The 24566-nt window shown below is 38.4% G+C and overlaps 1 protein-coding gene across 4 annotated transcripts; it reads left to right on the top strand.

Annotated features, from left to right (window-relative positions):
- The first annotated feature begins 108 nt into the window (after positions 1-108).
- LOC122844776 (GDNF family receptor alpha-4-like) lies at positions 109-23812 on the top strand. 4 transcript variants are annotated; one of them, XM_044140534.1, is made up of 9 exons: positions 109-250; positions 432-657; positions 10911-11177; positions 11257-11349; positions 11426-11795; positions 13752-13861; positions 14285-14419; positions 17794-17930; positions 20122-23812. In XM_044140534.1, exons 2-9 carry the CDS (start codon positions 603-605, stop codon positions 20323-20325), a joined length of 1371 nt encoding a protein of 456 aa, XP_043996469.1. In that variant the 5' UTR covers positions 109-250; positions 432-602; the 3' UTR covers positions 20326-23812. The 4 variants fall into 4 exon arrangements, with proteins under 4 accessions (XP_043996469.1, XP_043996468.1, XP_043996471.1 ...); XM_044140533.1 differs by having other exon boundaries at positions 429-657; XM_044140536.1 differs by having other exon boundaries at positions 409-657.
- Positions 23813-24566: the final 754 nt, after the last annotated feature.

Raw genomic sequence — 24566 nt, 5'->3', positions numbered from 1 at the left:
TTAAAACATTAAAAATCGTCTCCTTTCATTTAGTTGATACTGTCCACCTTCTGCTTTCCATGAAGTTACAACTTGACTGCAAAGACCCAGCTGTTCCTTCAATAGGAAACATTTTATCTTCCCCATTGGTACGTCCAGCCTGTTTAGGGGCCAATCACGTTGGGGCTTCGCCGCACTCAACGTCCGTGTGGACAACTGGGGATCAGAGCTGCGCGTGGAATCCCACGCAGAAGTGTAAAAGTGGAGACAGGTGCGTTTGCATTGCTGGGAGTCTTTACACTCCAGAGAATCTTTTCCACTTTTCAAGCAATTCACAGGAATTCCACTGAATGTTTACCTTCTTCCGTACAAATCATAAAAATGAGGGGAGCGACAAAAATCGCGAGAGCTTGAGTCACTTCTGTTCAGTTTTTGGCAACTTTGTGCAGCAGACCGTCCGATCCTCTTCAATCCGAGCGGACACAGCAGCAGGAGCAGGAGCAGCAGCAGCAGCAGCAGCGGGAGGCAGAGGAGTGCAGAAGGAGGCTGGATGAAGCAGGAGACGGGCAACTGAGCTTCAGCGAGCCGGGTACCCGCTTCCCCTTTCCGCAGCTTGTCCCCCAATGTCACCGGACAGGATGATGATCATTGGACTTTTGCTCAATGTCTTTTCTCAGGGTAAGGAGCGTTTATCATTTAATTGCATGAGTCCATTGGTTTACACGCATTTCCCTCTTCCATTATTTTGAAGTGTCGCATTTTCATGCACATGTATTTTATATTCAGACCCCTTTACTCTGATATCCCTAAATACGTTGCAACCATGTCTGCTCTACTTTATTTGTCACAAAAAAAATCTCAATGAAATACTTTGGAGTTTATGGTCTGGTACGCAGGGAATTCAATAGGGTATGGCTACTTTTTCAATCTATTTAGTAATTAGAAATACAGCACCAGGATAATAAACTTACATTATATTTTTATTTTTTATTTTGTGCAATATTGTGAGCAACTTATTTTAGAGAACATCAGCAAGCTTAGCAGCTCTATATTTCTAAAATGTCATACATAAAATAGTAAAAAGATTTGGTCTTTGAGTAAGACGCACATTATTACTCTGAAATTTTGTTCATTTTGCTTAAAGGACTTTGTATTTGAGTTACAGAAATTAGCTTAAAATACAAGAACAAAAGGAAAATTGTGTGAGAGAGTGACTTTCAGAGACAGAGTTGTTTTTCAAACCAACAGAACCATATATTCGAATGCAGCAAAATAATTCACTCTCGGTTCAAGGTAAGCTACTGAGACATAAAGTCAAAGAGGTTTATTAAATCATAGAGCAGGAAAAGTGTTTTCCATGTGGATGACATCATTGGGTCAGGTCTGTTATCTTTGCCTTGGATCAGATCCAGACAAAGGCTCTTCAAAGTATTGACTGGACTGTCCCGGGCTGCTGCAAATATCACACATGAATTTTTAAACACTAAAGCAGAACTTGGTACTAAATCAGAGCTTAAGTAAGATTTAAATTAAGTAATGATTGAAATCTTTAGATGAGCACGACAAGTTTGGAGAATCCATTTGTCTTAGCTGATGATCAGATGGAAACAAAGCTGTCCAGAACAGCTCACACCTCACGGATTTGGATTCCAAGCTCGGCTGGTAAAGAAATGTAAAAAAAAACTTGTTGGTCTTTTATACAAAAACATATCAATGTAATCAGTGCTGTTGTTTGAATTTCATGTTTTCTCCTGTCTACATGCACCACATTGAATGACTTTTATTTAGAGCACCTCTCTCCTCTCAGTGGGCTCAACATCGCTGAGACGCATGCAAACATTATAATTGTTTAGATTATGACAAGATAAGAGGAGACGGGGGCTACCACACGTCCAGCTGCATCCTGATAATGTTGGTGGTGGGTAACCATAAGAGATTAGGATCGCTGAAAATGATAAATGTTTTTCTTGTTAATGTCAAGCCGCTCATGCATTCTGTGTATCACACAGAGTACTTAGCTTAGGTGGAATCACACCAAGCAAAAACATTAATTTTCAAGTGCCAATTAATTGAGATCTGACTCATTACACATGCAAATGAGATACTCTGTCATGATGTCAGTTCCTCCTATTATACCTGATTGGAAATCGAAAGATATTTGACTCAAAGTTTGTCATCAACGTCACTGAGAACTGTGGATTGTGCAGAGTGGAGGCTTAAATCTGCATCTGTTTATATTTAATTACCATTGGTCGTTTATGCTACCTCAGCAACGCTGGTGGGAACTTCGGAATAAGAGTGGAGCCTCCCCAGCTTGTCTGTCAACAAGACCAAAATGAAGAACATGAACTAACACAACATCTGCTTGTTTTTATGGTAGATTGTGTCTGCTTTAGGCAAAACCTTAACAGATGATTTTGTATGTCTTTAAGTTTAAAGACATACTTTCATATTTAAAGCAACCTTTTCATGGTTCTATCGCCTGTGATAGACCAACACAAAGTGGTGGCGATGAATTGTTTTCAGATAATTTTGAAGTAAAAATTATCTCAACGACTTTCAACGACTGCATTTTTATTCAAATACACCAATGCTTTGTATAATCATCTTTTGCTGCAGTTCTGGTTCTGTCTGTCAGGGTATGCCTCTACAAGCCGTGCAGACTGAAAATTTGTATGACAAAAATGTCTCGTGCATTGCCAGATTTGGTGGAGGGGATGTATAAACATCCATTTTCAAGCCTTACCACAGATTCCCAAGCTGGTTTAGGTCTGAATTTTGATTGACTGTTATCTAAACCATTTCATTTTTAGCTCTAGCTGTATGTTCATACAAAAAGAGCCTTTTCTTGGTCTTTCAACGACTGCTTTCTTTGTACCTATCTTCTATTAAATGCTTAATTGCTTTCCTGCCAACAGATCGGTGCAGAGTTTGCCCATCTGTGTGAATTTCTGCAGCTCCTCCAAAGGTACCATAGGCCTTTTTGGCTGCCACTGTGAATAATATCAGTTTTGATAGAAAGCCATGTCTTTGTACCCTCCTCAGGGTCCACTGAGGAGGAGGGTTGGGAATCCCTCCCTCCTGATGCTTTTTGCAATCTAATGTGCTGCATGTTTTATATAAGTCTCTATTTCAGCACACTTGATTCTAGTGATTCATGGCGTCGAGTGCTGCAGAAGTCTGTTAAACACCCAGTTATTTAAGTCAGGTGTGAGACAGCAAGGAGACACCTAAAGCATTCAGGACATGTGGTCCCTAAAGACCAGGATTGGGAGCCACTGTCTTAATCAATCTTCATTTACAGATGATAGATTGAACAGTGCTGCATGAGGTGTTCAAATCAGATTTTTTTTTACTATCCCAGCCCTGCTTCCATCTCATCCACAACTTCATTCCTGACCCGCTGTTTTCCTTTCTCTTCCTGATGCTTTTTGTAATCTCATGTTCTCTAAAAATCCTATAATGCCTTCACTGGACAGCTGGATTAATACACATTATTTTTTTATTTTTACTAATTGGGTGCCTTCTTAGGGCGATAGGTTGTTCTTAGTTTTATTTAGAGGTGTTGGAGTAAATCTGTCTAAATTCCAAAAGCATGCCACACTTTAAAGACTTTTGAGAAAGATTTTAAAACCATGCATCCTCCTTCTTACACTTCACAGCTTTGCAGTAACGCATTGTGCTGGTTTCTCACATAAAATTCGAAGACATACCTTATTGTTTGTGGTTTAAATATAACTGCAACAATATCCAGTAGCTATGAATAATTTTGCAGCATGCTGTATTTAGTGTGTCAGAATACAGAAATCCCTTCCTGGTTATCATTTCCCAACTAATGCAGATAATTTCATTCATACCTTCCCCTGAATTTACCTTGCAGAAATCTTAGAAACAAAAGGCCTGACAGTGTTTGTGCCACGTCTGAAAACTATTGTTAAATGACATTTAACCCGACTTTGACCTGTTACTGCCAGACCCCTGTGGATTATTACAAAAATCCCAGGCAGTGCAGGCTGTTGACTGACTGCTGCTATTTTTGCACCTCACTTACTGGACCTGATTGAGCCTTACCAACTTTTGTCACGGGTTCAGTACGGTTCGTTTTGAGTTCACATAAGGTGAAAGGTATTCATGAACATTTTCAGTTTTGCTTTTCGAGTTTTTTTTACTTCTAGTTTTCTCTCCTTGTTGTCGTGCCGTCTTTTTGTTTCTCCTCATGCTGAGGCATTATCTGTCCGCGCTCTGTTTTTGTTTCTGTTTTGTTCACAACAGCCAGTTGCAAAAAAAAAAATAAAAAATGCAATTGGTAACCTGCCTGTTGAACATCACACAGGTAAAATGAAACATAAAATATATATATTTTTAATAAGTAGTAATTTAAATATTAGGCTTTAATGTAATTAAGCTATTGAAGGATAACTGTCATCATAATTTCACCTTTTATAAATGTGATTTCTCACCACCAGCCTCTTAAAAAATGTGTTATATTGATTGTTTTTTTTTTCTATCACCTAACTGCCATTGCCAGTTACTCAGTTTTCTTGTGTTAATCTGCATCTTGACTGTCACTCACAGACAACTGCACAGATAAAACTGCTCCGATCAATGGGCATTACATGTGTGTGTGTGTGTGCGTGTGTGTGTGTGTGTGTGTGTGTGTGCGCGCGCATGTGGCCAAGAAATTATGTGGCACATTGAAAATTAGGAACACAGTAAACAGCAGAAGCCTGGAAGATTCACTCCAACTCGCTGATGCACCTGATGCATTTAACCTGAACTACCATGGAGGCATCCAGGGCGTGTGGGGTGTTGTGGTTAATGCATGCATAATGTGGCTCCACAATCCGACTGCCATGCCTCATTAGATGAGGCATTAGCCATGTAGTAGACGCACTATTTCAGAACATAAAATTAGTGTGAACTCAAGAGCACCTCCGTCACAGCTTGACTGGGCTCGGTTCTGGCTTGAGCTTATTGGAGATGAACAATACCTGCACACAAACCCGTGCAGTCTTTTTTTTGTTTAGAAACTTAGAAAGAAAAACTTAGAAAAAGAGGCTCAACTGGACCACATTCCTGGATTTCGTGCCTCACAGAATCCAGGTCTTGTTTGCATTTCATCAAGTCTGATTGGCAAAGCATGGCAGCAAGTCATATTTCGTCAATTCTAGGTTTGGAGTTTGAAAAGGTTTGCCAAATATTCGTGCCGCTATCACTACAGTCTCTTGTGACCACAGAGTGTGAAGAGCTTCAGTCAGTTCACCAGGGATTATAAAGGGACAGAAGTAGAAGTTGGAATAATAAAAACTCTGTTCTTATTCATATTTATTGGAAAGTTCAACCCCTCATGTATTTTCTTCTATATTTAGTAGAGGTTTTCCAATTTACCAGCCAGCTGACAAATAAACCAACATTTGTCCAGTTTGGGAATAAACAACTGTAGTTTCATTTGAGCTGATCCCGAGGAAAACATAGCAAGTGGTGACACTTATTGGCATGTTTCTGCATTTAGTGTCTCGCTGCTATTCCCTCGTAGTGTGTGTGACAAGTCCCTTCTGTCACAGTTCCTGACCAAATTTCACATCAGACTCGCACTTCCCCACTAGGCATTCTCTCTTGCCTAATTGAATTACTGCCCAACAATCTGGATTCTCTTCAACCTAACCCACCATGTTTGAAGAGACGGAAGAGGAATTTGCCAAACTGTCTCTCCCGGTGAGAGTGGGCGGTGCAATAATCACAGCGTTAACCTTCATCAGCTTTGGCTCACAAATACTATTAATCACTCCAGTGAGAAATCAATAGGGTGCATTAAAGCTCACATATCAAAGTAATTAATCTCTTACAGTTTTTTTTATGCTTTATATATATATATTTTTTTAAATCGGCCTCTCTTTTCTAACATTTTTCTCAATCAGGCTTTCTACTTTTTAAAAAAGTTTTGCATTGCAGAATTTACTTTGCCTTGCCACTGTTAAATCTTTTTTCCTGTTATGACTACAAACAAAAGTACATTTTGTATGGATTTTATAGGAAAGACTAACACAAAATAGTTCATAATTACGAAGCTGAATGAAAATGATGGCTTTTATTTTAAAACTGCATTTTCCGTAGCCAACTTTTACTATGACTCCTTTTAATAAAATCACTGCACTTTAGAAGTCATATAATTATTCAAAAGGAGTCACACTTTTGTGGAACAAAACAAAAATAAAATCAAGCTGTGCTATAAGTTTTAAATGGACCTCCATGAATTTGTTTCAAGACTTGAAAATTAAAATAAAAACTGAACATAGACGTTACCCAGTCTGAATGAAGTCGAGTTATTAAAGACAAATTAGCAGCTTTTCAGTTTTGCCGGCTGATAGAGGCAAACCCAGAAAGACTTGTAATACTGCAGAGAAAAGGTAAAATCCATGCCTCACTTTTCAGATTGCTATTTGTAAAAATACTGAAGGCCATTCATCATATGATGTCCACTTCACCATTATGGACTACTTTGTGTTGGTCTGTTACTTAAAATCCCAGTTACATACAACAAAAATTGTCTCCACACAATTGCAATTCTTTTCAATTTAGACCGTTGGCTCTTTCTTTTCAGCTGTGGTAAGAATAGAAGAAAACAAAGTGCTCTCTGTGCACACAGAAGATTACAGGAAGCTTCTTTAAACTGCAGCCCAACACAGTGGGATTTGACACTTTGGTACAATTAGCAATACATAATACATAGGCAGACTTGCAGATAGACAGGTAATGATCTCCTTTACACTTCACGCGGAGCTGTGACTGTGACTATGACTCACTGCCGCGATACTATTTTTTCGTCCCACCTCCTCCTATGGATTCTGTGTGGCGGCTTTGGAGGTTTTCCTGCTGTGGGGATGAAACGTAGCTTCTGTTCATGATATGTCTTATACCAAAGCCAGACATGGAGCCCATGTGGTGCCTGAGATTACAAAACATGCAGCAGCAGAATTGAATTGCAGTCGTGCTTTGTGCCACGTGTCAGCAGGAGCTTAATCGAAGTGTGTAACCAGTCAAACTCAGAAGCTCTGTTTGTGCATGAACTGATGTGATGGATTGTATGTTTATGTTTATGAGCCGAGCCAGTAAGTACATGTGATAAAAAGACAGGTACGGATCTGTTAGCCATCCTTCCTTATGTTTATTTCTAACCCACTTTATGTGTTTGCTAGTCTCTTCTGTGTGTGTGGTTTATTGATAAAAGGGTACAACAAATTAAAAAAATCAAGACGAAGAGTGTGTATGTTCTTTGCTAGACTGAGATTATATGGGTTATAAATTGGTAAGGGTAATTAGGTGTCACATTAAAAAATAACTAATTTCCAGAAGAGCTTTAATAAAATACATTTTTCACTCACAAAGAGCATTTTTCCTCATTGTTTCCCTCAGGCAGGTTCTGTCTTTTCTGCTTTGTGGCTCTAATGGGGCCACAATCATCATTATGGAGTGATTTGTGGCTTTTCACTCACAGACCTTCCTGGATAGAACATTTTCAGTCAAAACAACCCTAACTCTTTATTTCTACAGACAGATGGGCTGTTGTGGTTCTGAAGAGAAAGGAGCATTAATAGCTATGTGTTGTAGAGTGTAAATATTTTGGTTTGTCACGTTATAGTATCTGTAGCCACGTTTGAGTCTTGACTTTGCAGGCCTTTGTTTTAGGAGATTCCAATATTTCTCAGCATCTCAGCAAAAGATGGCATGTTTTGGAGCTAACAAGGATGGCGATGACTAGAAGTGCAGCTTTGGTTTTGACATATAATTGGTTGCGAAATGAAATTCTTTTCAAGATGGTGACTTGATCAAGAGAAAGAAGATAGATGATGATGAAGAGACTAGGTAAAGCACTAAACCAGCGGATACTTCTAATGCAACAAAATGATCCTCACAAGATTTGTGAGATAAGATTGGAACTAGCTGCAGGCAAAGTCTGTGAGTTCAATGGAGTGGTAGGATGGGATGATGTATGAAAATTATCTCTGTACTATGAAAACAGCGAAAAGTTGACTGGAATTTCTTGAATATGGATTGGAGATGTGCCTGTGGTTGTTGTAGTAGTTGACGTCTTTACTGAAGTGTGATTCGGAGTTTAATTTTATCTACCATGTTTCTCGAATGGCTGAAAGCCAATATTTCAAGTAAATATTTACTTTGTGTTCAGTAAACGCCATTTCTTTCCTACACTAAATGAACATATCATATTAAAGAATTATACCAAAAATAATTGTTATGATTTATTTTTATAACCACGCTGTTCTCCTTTTGCCTACCTTTTGAAATACATCATTGTCTCAATGTGATAGACACTGTAGTTTTTCTCTTTGTATAAATTCAGTATGCTCAAATAACTGCAGGCTTGTTTCCAAAACTGAATTGTGTTAAATAAACTGTTTTTAGCTTCACAGAGGTGTTGCATCTGGAGGCGGTGTTTGATGTTGGTTAAAGTGCTTTTTCCAAATAAATGCATTTCTGTTATAGAAGGTTTTTACACTCACTGTTACGGTGTCTGACAATAATATATGTTTTCCAAATAAATTACATGTATGACCCTACAATATATATGAAGTACAACAAGTATATCAAACTTTTTCAACATCTGTTATCCTTCAGAGTCTAATGATTACAATGCAAGTTTTATTGTGATGATGAATGGACTAGTTCAAACGATGTTTTAGAGAAAAAACTCTGTGAGCGTTTGTGCATTCTAGACACATCTACTATTTGAGAGTCGGCTGCTGAACAGCATCGCTTTTGAGGCAGAAAATTATTATGTTCATATTTCTTTTTTTCTGTTAGTGTGTGTGTCAGGCTGTCTATTTGCCAAAATTTATGCCAAGCTTATGACGGCAATGCTGCTGGGTTGCTAAATCCAAGAAGCTCTCCAGTGATGAATCCAGTGATGAAAATAGGGTTTGTCAAAAATAATAAAGGCTTGAAAACGTTGTTACGGCGAAGTGAACATCTGTGAAATCAGGAAGAAGGGAAATCAATCTTGAAAATGTGCTTTGGAAGGATGTCAGCAACTGTAATCCTGCACTTGGGAACGTGGATAAATTATCGGCTGTAAAAAAAAAAAAAAAAAAAAAAAAGACTTCATTACTAGTATGACTCATGAAAGACATCAATATGGTCCAACACTGAGCATTGCCAGGAATCTGACATTACTGTATTGTGACTTAACAGTGTAAAATCTTTATTGTGCATGTGTTTGTATTAGCTGATGACATATAGGCTAAAGTGGCTGAAAGAAGTGTGTAGTCACTTAATTGACCAAGACCTTGGTCAATTACTTCCACAAAATAAACAACAGCAAAACAAATTGGTTGTAAAAGAGAAAGGGGACTTTAAGGCAGCAAAACCTTTTGCTTTGGCAATCACTTTTGGAAACCAAAAGCAACAGGCTTACTAAAACTCTGCAATAAGTCAGACGGTAGAATACAGTGAGACCATTTAGGCAGAAAAGAGTTTTAATGATACCTTCTGCTCAAAAGACAAGCTGGCACACTATGTTAGGCTCAAGGGAAGGTGGCGATATTTTCAAGAAAACTAGGAATAAAAATATTTTGTTCTCACAAATAATTTGAAAGTTTCAAAAATTAGAAAATATAGGAACTGTTATTAGTGTACACAGTCTACCATTGACTCGTAAGGAAGAATATAGTTGAGAAAACCATTAAGATGCTGAGCAAATTATTAAAACCATTACATAAAAAAACAACAACAACAAAAATCCTGAGCTAAAAATTACTCAGTAATTTGACCTGTTCAGAAATTCAGGACATGCTTGATGCGAGTGTTTCTAGTAGGCTGGCTGTGGCCGTTCCTCCATGTGGTGAATGTGGCTTCACAAAGGTCATCTACAATCTTCAGCTAATTGTTTTTCTGGGCAAAATTTCTTGAATGTTTTGAACGAGATTCAGAAGTGATTTGTCAGACGGGTGTCGTGAACTGCACCTGATAAAAGATCTACTGATCTCCCACTCAGAGGAAGACCCTCGGTGAAGAGGGATACCACCTCTCATCTCCAGTTTTACTCTTTGCACAACCTAAAACAAAAAGCTTCAAGATCATGATTTGACCTCATCCCCTGTACCATGTTGAAAGGATCTACCAGTGGGATCTCCTTCTTATGCAAGTAACATTAGAAAACATTTGGACAATGTCATAAATTATTTTTTCTTGTCAGATAATAAAACTTTGATCTAGAGGTCTCAATTTGGGTCAACAATCTTCCTTTAGCTTCATGAATAATTTGGCTCTGTGCAGGTGAAATGTTGAGGTGGTTTAATACTTGACTCTCAAAACCATTAAGAAAAATGTAAACTAAATGTTTTTCTGCATCCAAATAAGGCAACGGTGTTTTAAGTAGTTAAGTAGATGCATTACTTAACACAAGGCTTGTGCTGCTCAAAAATTTCAGCTTTTTTATCCTTTGCCATCAGAGGGATTACAAGCCGGGTTTCTGCACTGATTTAGATTTTTTATTTATTTTTTTACGTTATGCCTGAAACCTGAGATCAGCTGATTAACAGCCTGTTTTAGTTTAAATTCAATGATTGATAATTTTGTTGTATGTACCACATATAATCTAAAAACATTTTCCTTTAGTATATGTTACTTTGTAGAATGCTGTCTGCGCTCTAGCAATACAAGCCTGCTTCTTGGCTGAGGTGGAGACTTGAACATAAACTACAAACCTCAGCTCTGACAGGTGAAGTGAAGCCGGACATTTTTTTTGACCACTGACCTTCACAGATCATGGGAAATTAATCACACATAACAACCTATTCATGTTAGCCATAACCGAGCACACTGTATCTTACTTTTTAGTTTGCAATCCATAGCGTCTGTAGTGAACCTGTTTGCAGCTTTTGTAGCTCATAATGTCAACCTCTCCTCTCCTGCAGGCGGTGTTACAGTATCTGTGTCCTTAGATTGTCTGGTGGCGGAACAGGGCTGTGTCCAGGAGCCGTCCTGCAAAGGCATCTATCGCCTGCTGGAGTACTGCGCGGCGGAGGAAGCCGTGTCGCCGCTCAGTTCAGATGCCCGCCTGGAGTGCCTGGAGGCCCAAAACTCACTGCAGCATTATCGCCCCCTTCAAGTCTGCAAGTGTCAGCGGGGCTCTCGCAGAGAGGAGCACTGCCTGAAGGTTTACTGGACTGTGAGATTTGCAGGTGGGTGGAAAACACAAACTTGTACGTGGGTGTTCTTCGAATTCAGTCGCTTCATTCGTGTGGTCCAATATTGTTCCAGCATATGACGAGTATGAAGTGTCCCCATACGAAGAGCTGAAGTTGAATCTGGTGAGAAACATAGAGGTATCGCGAATGGCCTCCATTATGGCAGGTAGAGTATGTCCTGTTGGTTTAGAAGGTTATTTGTTTTATTTCACACTAACGAATCCGTACTCTGCTTCCTGCAGCTTCCTCTGTTGTCGTGGACGGCCAGAACCAGTGTCTGAAGGCTGCTCAGGACTGCGGCCTGTATGAGAAATGTGGCTCCTTGCGTTCAGAGTATGTGGTAGCTTGCACCAAGCGAGCAACAGCCACCGACAACAGCTGCAACCGCCAGAAATGCCACAAAGCCCTGCGGCGCTTCCTGGAGCGTGTGCCAGAGGAGTACAGCTTTGCTCTGCTTTTCTGTCCCTGCTCTGACACTCTGTGTGGGGAGCGGCGGAGGAAAACCATTGTGCCATCATGTTCCTTTGAGGAGAACGCAAGAGGGGAGGAAAGAGTCGGCAAGCCCAACTGCCTCAGCCTCCAGAACTACTGCTCCAGAGACGAGCTGTGTAGGTAAGAACCTGTGTGCAGAGAAACAGAAGCGGTAAAGTCTGCAAAGCGTTGAGCAACAATCCATCTACCCACTTTCCAAAGTAGTTGCATTACTTCACTCAAATATTCATACCAGTTCAACTCTTCACGCTTTTTCACGACAGCCACAAACTTAAAATATGCATAAAATGTTTTTTTTATTGGAGCTGAAGATGATAGGCCAATGGAAGTAGTTCATAATTCTGAATTTTAAGTAAAAGTTCAAGTGCATGATTTCAAAATTATGCACATATAAGCTCTTGAGAAGTGTGTTCAGGTTTAGCTCTGCAGGGTCAATGATTTTAGAAACATATTTGCTGTATTTGTAGCTGCAGGTTCCTGGGGTTCCTACAAGCTCTGCAGATCTACAACCTGAAATATGTTTTATTTTTTGACAAACAAGTCAATGTCCATTCAATAAAAAAATAATTCAATGCTTTCGATTTGAGTTTCTGTGATCGGGTTTGATTTTCTTTGGATTCTTTGGGTTAGGGGTCATCAAGAAAATCATATTTTAAATTACATTTCAATTGGACCACCTCACCTTATGTGGTCTTATAAGTTTTATATATATGTGTACTTTAATCTATACCAACCATGTCAAACTCATTTTCATCTTGGGCCATATCAGGATATTTAATGTTCTCAGATGGCCAGTTGTGCCAAAATATATTGATAAAACCCATTTCTAAACTTAAAATATTACTAAATAATTGTGCATATGATAAATACTTTTTAAAATTAGGTAATATTGAATGTCTTCTCATGTTGATATAATTTGACAGTATGCAGATAAAACTGCTTTGATTTGATTGACGAAACAATGTTTAAGTATACAATTGCTATCTTGAAGGTTCTATCTAGACTTTCTATGTAGAAATGGAGACTAATTTAGGGTCATGCTGTGGGAGCAGTGGTTTCAGCAACACTTAAGCTGGTCTGTATACCATCTTACTCCAATTCCTCCTAAGAGATCTCCACTTGCTCCCAGACCAACTGGTTTGTAAAATCCATCCTGTGCGTACCGGGTCAGCCCCCGGGCATCATCCCCACTGAGAATCCCAAAGCGCTAAAGGAAGAATTTCTTCTGCGTCTTGCCTCTTCTTGGATAGTACAGAGCTTAGTTAATAGTCACGCTCTCTAGGTCACAGGGACTCGGGCTGACTGATCATAAAAAGCTTTTCTTTCTGCCTTAGCTCTCCCCTCACCACTTAGACATGGTACAGCAGCCACAGCAGAAGCTACACCCAAACCCACGGTCAATTTCATGGTCTCTTTTCCCATCTGTCGTGAATAATGCCAGGAGACAACTGAACTACTCCACCTGAGAGAGACTTCTCCATCCCCCTGAAGCAGCATGGTGCATTTTCCAGGGAGAAAAAGAAAGTGACTTAAATTTATGACTCTTTACTGATTCACCCGTAGCGATTACTTTATTCATAAAAACATACAGCACAGAGCAGAGGGGTGCACTCTGCAGACTTTCCTGGAATGGAAAATTACGCATTTGGTTATTCTTTTAGTATTTTATTTTAATTAGTGTGAGGGGAATTGTAGCAAAAAAGGTGTAGCACGTACTAATGTTATGACATGTACTTTACATTTTCTAAATGAAAAAGGCTGGCAAAAATAAAAGGAAATTTTCATTCTGCAACTATGTAGCAAAGTTGGGAACCAAATAGATACAATTTAATTTCTGAAGTTTTCTTACAAAGAAGTGATTGTTTTGCTGAAAAAAACCAACATTTTTTTAAAGTAAGTACTTCTCCTTTCCCTCCTCCCTCTATTTATTTCATTGTTTTGATTTATGACAGCCTTGAGCGCCAAAATAAAATTTTCAAAACACTTTAAAATGCATTCAGTTTTTATGTGCCGACGCTCTGAAAACCCATTTTCTCCACTGAGTGTGTGTTGTATGTGTGTGTGTGTGTGTTTCAGATCCCGGATTGCAGATTTCCAACACAACTGTCAGCAGTCCTCTCTTTCTGCCTCTGGCTGTATGCGAGAGAGCAGAACCATGTGCCTCAAGGCTTACACCGGACTCATAGGTGAGGTGCTGAAAAAATAAAAAATTAAACATACAAGAAGGTGAAATAGAGAAGCTGAGAGGGGAAAATAACAAAAGCCAGTGGCAGAACTCATTATCAGTTTTGTGTTTCTAACATTTAATTAATATATTCTTTCTTTTAATACACAAAATAAAGCTGTGATCCATTAAAATGCTTTGATTCAAAAGCACAATTTCTTGATGAGCATAAAAATAATTTTATTTCCTTTTGTTTTAAAATACAACAAAAAGCTTTAGTGTACTTGCAGTCATAAATGTTGAAAACCAGACGGCTGACTTTATAACCTAAAATTGTTTTGCATGGTGGAAATTCTTTGACTATTGTTTGGAAGCACTTATTTGGAAAGTGTTGTTTAAGCAAATCTAAGTGTTGTTTAAAGAGTTTTAAACATTTGTTTTTCAGGAACCATCATGACTCCCAACTATGTGAGCAACAGCAGCACGGAGGTGTCCCAGTGGTGCACATGTGAAGGCAGCGGGAACGAACTGCAGGGCTGTCAACGCATCCAAAATCTGTTCAGCAACAACATATGTCTACGTAAGGGAAAATGCATTAGAAAGTTTGTGGGACGGTTCAGTTTTAGGGCTGAACTGTCCCATAAATTGTTCCCACTCAGGACATGATGGGCTCTTTGGATTACCAGGACTGTTAACTGAAAAATCTGGTGGCTATGGCTGAAAAAAACTGAGTCATTATTTGGTTTTTCAGTTAGTGATGATCAACTTTACATAGGAATCGTTCAGTAGATATAAAATGAACATTCTCCCATGAATACCTTAACTGCCATATTCAGATCTTTTAGAAATCCTGTGAGGAAACCAAGGACTTTATATAATTTAGAGCAGACTGAGGCACTAGAAAGAAATCTAAATCTATAATTTGTCTTTTTCGGTAGCTACATCCAGACCCACTTTTGAATCATGCTAAAAAGAGAAAAACCGTAATGGGAGGTTTGACTCTTTTCAAAGATTTGTTTCCTCCCTCTTCATTCAGAGCCCAACTTAACAATTATGAATAAATTGTATATTGGTGACTGAGAGATATTTTTCTCATGTGTTCCTAAAAACTTACTTTCTATGCTTTTTGTTCCAAATAAAATAAACTGTAAAAAGAACAACACAGAGGCACAGTAAACAAATCTAATCGTTTTGAATAACTGTAGTTACAGTTTAGCAGATGTTAACATCTGAAACATTATGCTGAAAGTCTCCGAGATGCAATAATATCACAATCAAATTTACTATAATATCGATCGACTAATATTTAATTGCTGGAGTGAAGCTGTTTAAAAGGTTTCTGTTTGTGAAGAACAGATTACAGTTTTGAGGGATTACATCTGCAATTGACATGATCAGACAACACAATTAATAAAATTCAAGGTTTTATTTATTTATTCATGTATTTCAAATGCTCAAAATAATAATAAGACATATAGTCAAGGCAATTGACATGTAACATGACACAATTTGAAAAAGGAGCAGGTCTAGAAGATAAAAGATCTCATGATCTCCTGCTCCTCTCTTACCATCAGAAGTCTCTACTGTAAGGATTAAACTAAATACAAACATTAGCTGTTTGTGGAAGTTTTAGTTTTTCATCTTCTTTCTGAGAATATTGTGAATAAATGGCCTCATGTGCCACAGATCATTAAAATTGAGAGCTTTGAAAATTCTGGGTTGAAATGTGGCAGGAAACATCAATTAAAATAAATTATAGTCCTTGTGAAATGTTAATGAGTCAATGCTGCAGTTTAGGTTGCCAATCTCCTTCATGTCTTTATAGTTTGTAGAATAAATTTGCAGCTGACAATCCTTGTGTCACTGTAAAAACAGAGGAGATGTCGTATTTCAGCTGTCAAATGTAAGTATTATCTAAATGAATGCTGAGATGCTAATCTAACTGAGCGCTTTCTAATGTGCATTAATACAGAATTCAAATGAGGTGGGCCGTAATTGATGATTGAGAGGGCAAGTCACTGAACCATAATGTTTTCTTATAAATAAATGAACAGCGAGAGATGTTCTCCCTGGTGCCTGGCCGGCTGCCAAATGCGAATGTGATTTTGAAACTCAGCAAAGTCGATGAATCCTTTCACCAAATCTGATCAACTGGAAGTGGCCTGTGGTTGAGTTGTTGCCAAACCAGAATGAGCGTCTAGAGTTTGTGCTCAGTATGTCCTGCTGATGTATAACGATGCATTGTTCAGCATGTGCTGTACTAAAAAAAAAAAACCAAAAAACATGAAAGCAATAGGGGACAGACAGACAGACAGACAGGCGGTTTTAATTAGAAATAAGATTTCACAATGAGGGGCCTCATTAACAATCAGGCTGTATGTGACTTTCATTTAGCGTACAGCACTCACATTTTGTTCGCAACATTGTCTTCCAGAAATAATGTTGAGGCTCAGATTAGTTATGATTGCGTACCAATGCAAAGTGAAGATAGTGAAAGACAATGGGAACTCTGCATGCCTGTTGTCGCCTGCCGTTCGGGTACGATAGATACCCCGGAGATACCAGTTGCTGGTTTATTCCAGAAAACTGGCGTTTCTTCCCATTCTTATATTAAATAGATGCTTGTGAATAATCTCAAATTAATTAATCCTTTTTTTTTTTTTTAAGAAACTGGAAAAAAGTTAACTGCTTTCTTTAGCCATTTGCTAAAGGTTAACTTTGCGAAGCTCCTGTTTGTAATGTTATTTTCCACTGCAGAGTGACCATGTGTGAGCAGCACGCGGTTCTGTGGCAGGGCTCATTATGTTGGCGATTAAACAGCCCATCCAGATGTGACCAGCTACATTTTCTACATTCACTTTAACACTTAAATCTTTCTCTGCCTTCCTTCTCCCTTCTTGGCTCTAGACAAACAGCTAAAAATAAGACGTGCCCTACAAAAGAGGAAAAACTTCAAGTGAGGAAAAACTGACACTCGAATAATTTAACATGAAAGTATAAATTTTTTAATACAGGCATCTGATAATTGAGTCACAGAATTTAATGTAAATTGTGTTTATTTTTTTTTTTTTATTGGCTCCACAGCAATGCATTGGCTTTTGTCCTGAATGGCCGCAGCCATGTCCAGAATCAGCTTTGCAAGTTGAAATTAGATGGAAAACAGTGCATGTGAGCAAGAATATAATGCTGCAATGTAACTTTCTCCGTTATTCTTAGTTTACATTTTTTACAATAAGTGAAAAATTGCTAGACAAAATATATTAGAAAAAATGTGTAAAAAACCCCCCATTAAAACAAGCTTTAATTCTTTTATTCAGTGTGAAAAATATCATTTTAGAAAAACAATGATTGTTTTCACAAAATTTCTGTTGATATTTTCATTGGTTCCCATAGAAATCCTTAAAAAATGGATGAATGTGTGGAAATAAGCCTCATGGATGTATTACGGACAGTGGAGGAACTATGATATTATGAGCCTCTTTTCTGAAGTTTTCGGATTCTTGTCGTATATCAAATCTATTGGCATCTTTAAGAATAGATTGTAATAATTTAAAATACAGAACGATACAAATCAATGCAGAACTGGGTCATTGGACACACAAAATAAAGTTTTGTTACCTCTGCCACTTCCGTACTCAGAACTAAATTCTATATCAACATTGAATAAAAGTATAAAAATGAAGGTTTGGTTCTACAAATGTTTTGTTGAGTAATTTTACCATAAAATTGTGTTTTAAGGCTTTAATTAGTTGAGTGAATCTCTCTTAAACAAACAAAAAATATATTTCTAAAATAAGATCATCAAAAAGTAACTTTTATTATTAATAGTGAAGAACTTGGAGTATTTGGCTCCATCTTGGCTGAGAACACACACTGATAATGTTTTAGTGATGATTCAAAGCGGAATTAAGATGTGAAACTAATGAAGACGTCCCCTGCTGATTTTGTTTTTAGGCAATGCCATCAGCTCCATGGGAATCTCAGCGCCTCCTCCGGTGGAACACACTCCAGTGCCAGTTTCTCAGCCCTCCCCTCGCGTCTTCCAGGAGAGGGTCCACGTTAGCGTCAACACGCTCCCTGAATTCAACAGTGTAAGCACACACTCCTGCTACTTTCTCACTATGTGTTGGTGTTAGAGATTCAGCTCCAGTCGGGGGACTGCATATCAAATCCTGACACCGATGTTTCGCTGAGGACTATAGCAGTGAGTTGAGGCCCAGCAGCTTCCTGCATAATCCTAGATTATTCTTGTCTCACTTCCTCTTCTATCTCCACCTCTCAGTGTGGTTCAGGATTAGCTTTAGGTGCTTGCTGCAATCTTTACTGTTAATATTCATGGGAGTGCACTCATCTGGTTCATATGTACAGTTGTAATCCTAGTATATCTTGTATTGCAAAAATCTTCTTTCTGCAATCCCACCTCAGGAGACCCAGGCCCACAGTTCAGGTGTTTGACTTTTGTATTTCTTTTGTATTTCTTTTGCACACTTCCATTTAAATATCCTCTTTACAATGATGTGGAGTGAACCCAGTTAAATAAATCAAATGACACTGACTGGTGTATGTAATTTATGTAGGAGTTTAGATCATTGCTGAAATGAGACACTGGTCCAGCCAAGATGGACACGTGATTGAGAAATGACAATTTCTTAAAATGATTTCTAGTAAACATTCATATAAAGTCTCAGGGGAGTTTACAGGTCAATTTGCTGATTTGCCCATTTGAACCTGAATATCTCCATGCCTTCCATTGTGGAAGATGACGGCTACTTTAATTGTTTTGCTGAATTAACACACTACTTGTGCTGTAGTGAAAAACAGTAGTAGAAAAAACATCCAGAAGTAGAATGTCCCTTCGTCAAGTTGTCATTTTAGCTAAAAAAATAAATTCAGCATCTCGGTGATTGCCAGTTATCACAAAAACTACTAACTGTTTTTTTTTTTTATTTGCACCAACAGTGTGACAGTCATTAAAAATAAATAATAATAGAACTGATCTAATTTCATTTGAAATTAATGGAATCATTTTTTTTTTTTTTTTTTTTTTTTTTGCAAAATCCTCCACTTTCAAACTTAAATTTATACAAATAATATTGTAAATGAAAATGTAATAAAATTAAGTGGGTCTTGTTAGTCTAGTGTGGTAGTATCACAATTCAGCATTGATTCTTACTGTTTGGGTCGCATGGAAGTTGTTGTCTTTGTGGGGGCCTGCAAGGTCGTTGTCCATTGGAAGAGGCTGCCTGCAGAAAAGTGTGGCACTCGCTCCGTGACCTTTTTGTAAACGCAAAACAGGCAGAAGGAGAGGAACCCTGGAAAAGATAGTGATGTCATGTATATTGAAGCAGAAGGATGTCCCCCAGGTGATCTGTGCTGTTCATGTAAATATAAGATATAACATATTTATACATAGATGGAAAAAGTCCAATCTAAGCTGAGGACTGAAGTGTTGTCATTCAGAAGTGTTATTAAATAAATGCAGCTGCACAGCTTCAAATCATTGAGTATTATATTTCCATACATCCCATAACAATCCTATCGTCAACAGTCCCATAATGTCGCTTGATGCATACAATGCAGCTTTATTTTCCATGCATTTGGAGTTGTTCTGTCACAGTTCTTATCGTAAGCAAATAAAAGAGCAGACAGCAATTTGGCTCTGCTTGCTTTTGAGCTTTGATGCATGATAACTTGGAGACTTTAAAGAAGAAATTATGCTAGCCCATATAGGCATGAAGCCCTGTGGAGGACCCTTGCAGTTGCTGCAGAAATATCCAACATCGATGGCCGTCTTATGGCAGCAGCTTCAATGGAATATTTTATGAGGAAGAACATGACCTCATTCTCTTTGGATTTTTTATTTTTTTTTCTCATGTTCAACAGCCTGTTTCTTCTCAGTCCTATTCCTGAATGTTCATGTTGTGGAGCAGATGCAAAACTTTACAGACATTCCCAAAATATGCTGGTTTCTTTGCTAAATCAAGGCGATCATAAGGAACCCAGACAAACACATAAAGTCATTAAAAGTTGCTAATGGGAATGTGGGCAGATTTGGGCAGTAAGTAACTAATTACATTTACTCAATTACGTTTAAAAAACAAAACAAAACGAATCAAGGCCAATTTGAAGGTTAAAATTCTCTTCTTGAATACTTTGTTTGCATCTTTGAGGTATTTTCATTCGTAGCAAACTCCGTGTTGTGTAGACCGACTCTTCTTGACCTTCCCTCCATGTTTCATTGCTCTTGTTAATTAGAGCAATCACTCTTTCTCTCCTCCACAGATGGAGGACAGTGACCAAGAGGAGGAACAAGAAGAGGGAGCAAATGAGGAGTTCAACGTCATCCCACCGTACTCTGAGAAGGACTCCGACACTGAATCAGGTGCCAGAGGGAGTCAGCGAGGAGAAGCTAGCCAAGCGGAGCTCGCTCTGCCATTGCTGCTGCTGCCAGGTCTCTTCTTGAACTGGGAATGCTGGAACGACTGAAGACTCGACTTTTCTTCCAGCTTAGAGTTTACAGTCACTATTGGTGTCGAATTCATTGCAGCCCTCGCTGTGAAACACAGTCGACGGTTACGGAAAAGACATGTAAATGCCTCCAAAAAAGTTTATGTCCTATTCCTTCGAACACTGTAAAATATCCCAACTTGTTTTTTTATTTTTTTTTTATTTCCTTTTAAGCATTTATAAGACATTACTCATCCTTCAGTTTATTTGCTTAAGTGACCTTTCCTCAGTGTGAGTACATGGCTGAATTGCAAAGTGCTGTTTGGGCAAAAGCTGCCTGTCTTTTAAAGTAAAAAAGTAATACACAGTACTTCACAAAGAAGCATATCACCCAGGGCTGACATACACCTCACACTCTCCGGGAAACCATACCCAGTCTACTCGGCTGCAACGAGGCGGGAGCACAGCTTTTGATTTCTATTTCATAACTCATGTTGCATCCACTTCTCTGCTACTCCTTTGGCTCTTCCTCAATCTTCATCATGCTAAAAAAAAAAACAACAACCAAGAAACAACAAAAAAATAATCCACTTTATAACAAGCTAATAAAAGAGGAACCCACATTTAAACCATTTTGTGAGAAATAGAAAAGGATCTCGTAAAAATTGCTTCATTTGACAAGACGGGGATGAGCTTCAAAATGATGTGCCGTCACGTTTTGTACGCTTCTTCTAACTCCACGCACCGAAAAGCATGACAAAAGTCACTTCGCTCTTTCCTCTTTTTTTTTTTTGTTAACACACCACTTAGCATTATTCCTCCTGCACCAAGCGGCTGAGAACTCAACCGCGGGCGAAAGTAATGAGATCAAATTCCATTGTAGAAACGGTGTTGGGAGAAAAGCAATATAAGCAATTACCGCACGATTCAAATTGCTCCCATGCAGGGGGGGAAAGTCTAGAGTAAGGCTCACGGGAAAGAAAAGCCAATTTGCTGCTGTCATAGCCTCTCACTTTTTTATCCTTAGGAGATCTAGTTTTAGTGCTCCTTCCCCAACATGTACTTTAGATGTTTTGAAAGCAAAATGAAGAGATGGGGATGGACATCTGAAGAGCCTGCTGGCTGCTCTCGTCACTGGCCAGCACATTCAGCCATTCTCTCTGCTTTAAATATCTTTTGCTGATGTTAATGGTTTTTCCTTTCATGGCTCATTTTCCTGTAAAATTAAGGAGCTGCGGATACAGAGGTGAAGGGAAGTTTTCATAGGGAGATAAACCAGTCGAATTTCCAAACAGGTTTGAAAGAAATGATTAAACTGACTTCTGTAAAGATTTTTGTTTTTGAACTCCGTATTTGCAACGGTTGAACTGAAATTCATCTGTGTTGTCTCGGATAAAGCGGAATGAGCCCACAGCTTTTTGGAAGTGAAGTGTCTGGTCTTGTTTACTTGACCGGTTATTAAAATGAAGACTTAACTTTGGATGCAAACAGAGGACAGAAATGTACTGAAAGCCAAAAAGCAATGCTTCCCTGAATCCAGCTCCATCTTTCTTCACATTTTCTTGAAGTCAACGTTAAACTTTAATTGGATTTTGTGAGTTTAGTAAATAAGACTTGACTGTTACATGCTTTAGGGCAAAGTGACATCATTCTGTTTTTTTGGCCATTCCTTGCTGAAAACAGCTAAGTGGATGGACAACTCTTCAGTTTGCTAAAGCTCCGATGTGCAAACCAGAAAAACTGGAATACAATATCAGACTGGGCAACAAAATCTTGTGTTTGGTGTTAATCATGTGATCATGAGAGTTCAAAGTTAAATATGGTGGTGTGATAGTTAACTATTTACCAGTTATCAGAAGCTCATGTAGGGTTAATGTTCTCTGTTGCTCTCAGTAATCCCAATCATGGTAAACCGAGTCAAAAGATTTGTTTTTAGATTCTTAAAGATGTTTTATATCAGTTTAATTTTAATCCTCATTTAAGGCACTTTCTCAGTTTAAGTACACTATTTTATTTTACAAACTTTGTGAGCCTAAAGCCCAGTCAGGTAAATTAGGAGTAGAAAATGCTGGATTATTGTATTATATATGTCCACATTATAATTGTAGTCCACCTAACACAAATCAGATGCTTAAGATTGTAAAATTTTTGCTTTTCTTGACGACAACCACATTTTTGTCCGAACAAAGTTTCTGCTCCAACGGTTAAACCCTCAATTGTTTCTAGACATCTGACTCAACACACATCTACAGTAATCAATAATATTTAGCTTTCATCATATTTTCCCCCGAAATATTTCGACAAAACTCAGAAAATGTTTTGCTGCTTCACAAACACTGAATATCTTAAAATCTAAAGGCTAGTTTGTCAGCTAAACTTGACCCTGGTGTGGGCATCCACCAAAGCCTTTGGCTCAAAATATAATGTCCTACCAAATATTCCACCCTGCAGTTCTTTGTGATTGCACTACTGAAATTGACAACAGCTGCAATTTGATATGTTGTCCAGCTCAACGTATGTGCATGTGATATTGTAACATACACACTCAAATATCCAGAAAAGACGATGAGAAATGCCAATAAGTGCAGTGATGACTAGTTAAAACCTAATTTCAACTAAAGAATTGTCATTTTATTATGAATGATCAAATATGGCTGACCTACACAGTTTTGCAAGCCATGCACAAGCCAGTAGGCAGTTATCTAAATAAACATTGACATACACCAACAACCTTCTGCTGTTGGTGTATGTTGGTAACGCTTCACTTAACTTTGAAGAGTTAAGTGAAGTCAGGAACTCTGATTCTGATCCATTAAGGGATCAGAATCAGAAACTGAGTCTAATAAACTCAGTTTGTTTGGGGACCAAGATTGCAACATTTGTTAAGTCATCAGGTGGTGGTTTCACACTGCACTGTGCCAAGCAAACTCTTTCAAAGACCTATTTACCCCCTCGCTTCTGTTGGCTCTACTCCAAGAACCACTGACGGAAACAGCACAAAAACGTCTGAAGAAGCCATGAGCGCAACTTCCTTCCCGATGAAAAGTAAACAAAAATGGAGCGGCGTCAAATTTTAGCGGTTCTAGAGTTTCTCTTTTGTTTTTGGCAAAGGTCTACGAGTCATTTTCCTACTAGCGCTAGAATTTTGACTCCTGAACGTCAGGAACTGTTATCCATTCTATTTTAGCCTTTTCGTCTTGTTTATGAGCTTCCAAATATTAAATAGCATTTGTTTATATTTGTAAACATTAATGTCCCACATTGGTTCTGTTTGTTGAGGGGGTCCAGGGAAGGAAAAACTCTACATTTATAGAATCTAAATCTTACAAGAACTATGTAAATACCTACCAAATTAGATAGATTGTAGTTTATATCATAACAGTAGTATGACCATGTACATCACTGTTTCACATGCTAAAGTTATTGTAAAAACATATCAAACATAGCAGATGTTTGTGTATTTCCTGTAATGTTGTGCCATAGAAAAAAAGTTTGTTTACAGAATAAACAGTCTCATTAAAATGTGTTCTTGTCTAACACATCCGTTTGCCTCTGATTGAAACTAATCAAACTGTTTAAGAGTACAGAGAATTTTATTTCATACATTGACATACCTGTCTAAATACGCTTCCGCGTTCACATATTTCTGAAATCCAACTTTGTGGACTATTTCTATAAACCGTTTCTCAGTGTGATACCTTGAAATATTCTTGCTGTAGTTTAAGCAGTTTGGGAGGACAGTAGCTCTACTGCGAAGTGCTACACTACATTAAGTCAGTGGAAGAGTTGCGTTAAAATAACTGCGATTAATATGTTTGCAGGTGAGAAAATCATTTGGCAAAGTAGGCTATATGAATGCTTGTTTCAACATAGATTTCAAGGTTGATAGGTCAAAAATTTAAGCACATCCCATTGAAGCAGGTTGCTCAAGTCACCCCTGGATACCATCCTGCAACTATTAGATGGGTTCCTTCTGCAACACACCTGGATCAAATGAATGGCTCATTAGCAGGTGTTTGGAGAGCTGAGTTACTGCCAGAGAGGGAAGTCAGCCGATTCACTCAGGCGTGTTGGACTGGACTTGCATCAGTGCAAATAAATTCAGAGGTTTTCCACCATGATATACCATGCCAGAAATGTTGTCGCTGTCTATGTTCTTACGTGCCAGTGGGGCTCAGTGGGTCGAGTACTCAAATGCTGTGGGTTTGATTCCAACTTCCTCCTGCAATCTGTTGAAGTGCCCCTGAGCAAGGCACTTAACAAATTGTATAAGTTCCACC

This window comes from Gambusia affinis, linkage group LG15, assembly GCF_019740435.1.
Source record: "Gambusia affinis linkage group LG15, SWU_Gaff_1.0, whole genome shotgun sequence".
Taxonomy (NCBI): domain Eukaryota; kingdom Metazoa; phylum Chordata; class Actinopteri; order Cyprinodontiformes; family Poeciliidae; genus Gambusia; species Gambusia affinis.
This window is presented reverse-complemented; position numbering and strand designations above follow the sequence as displayed.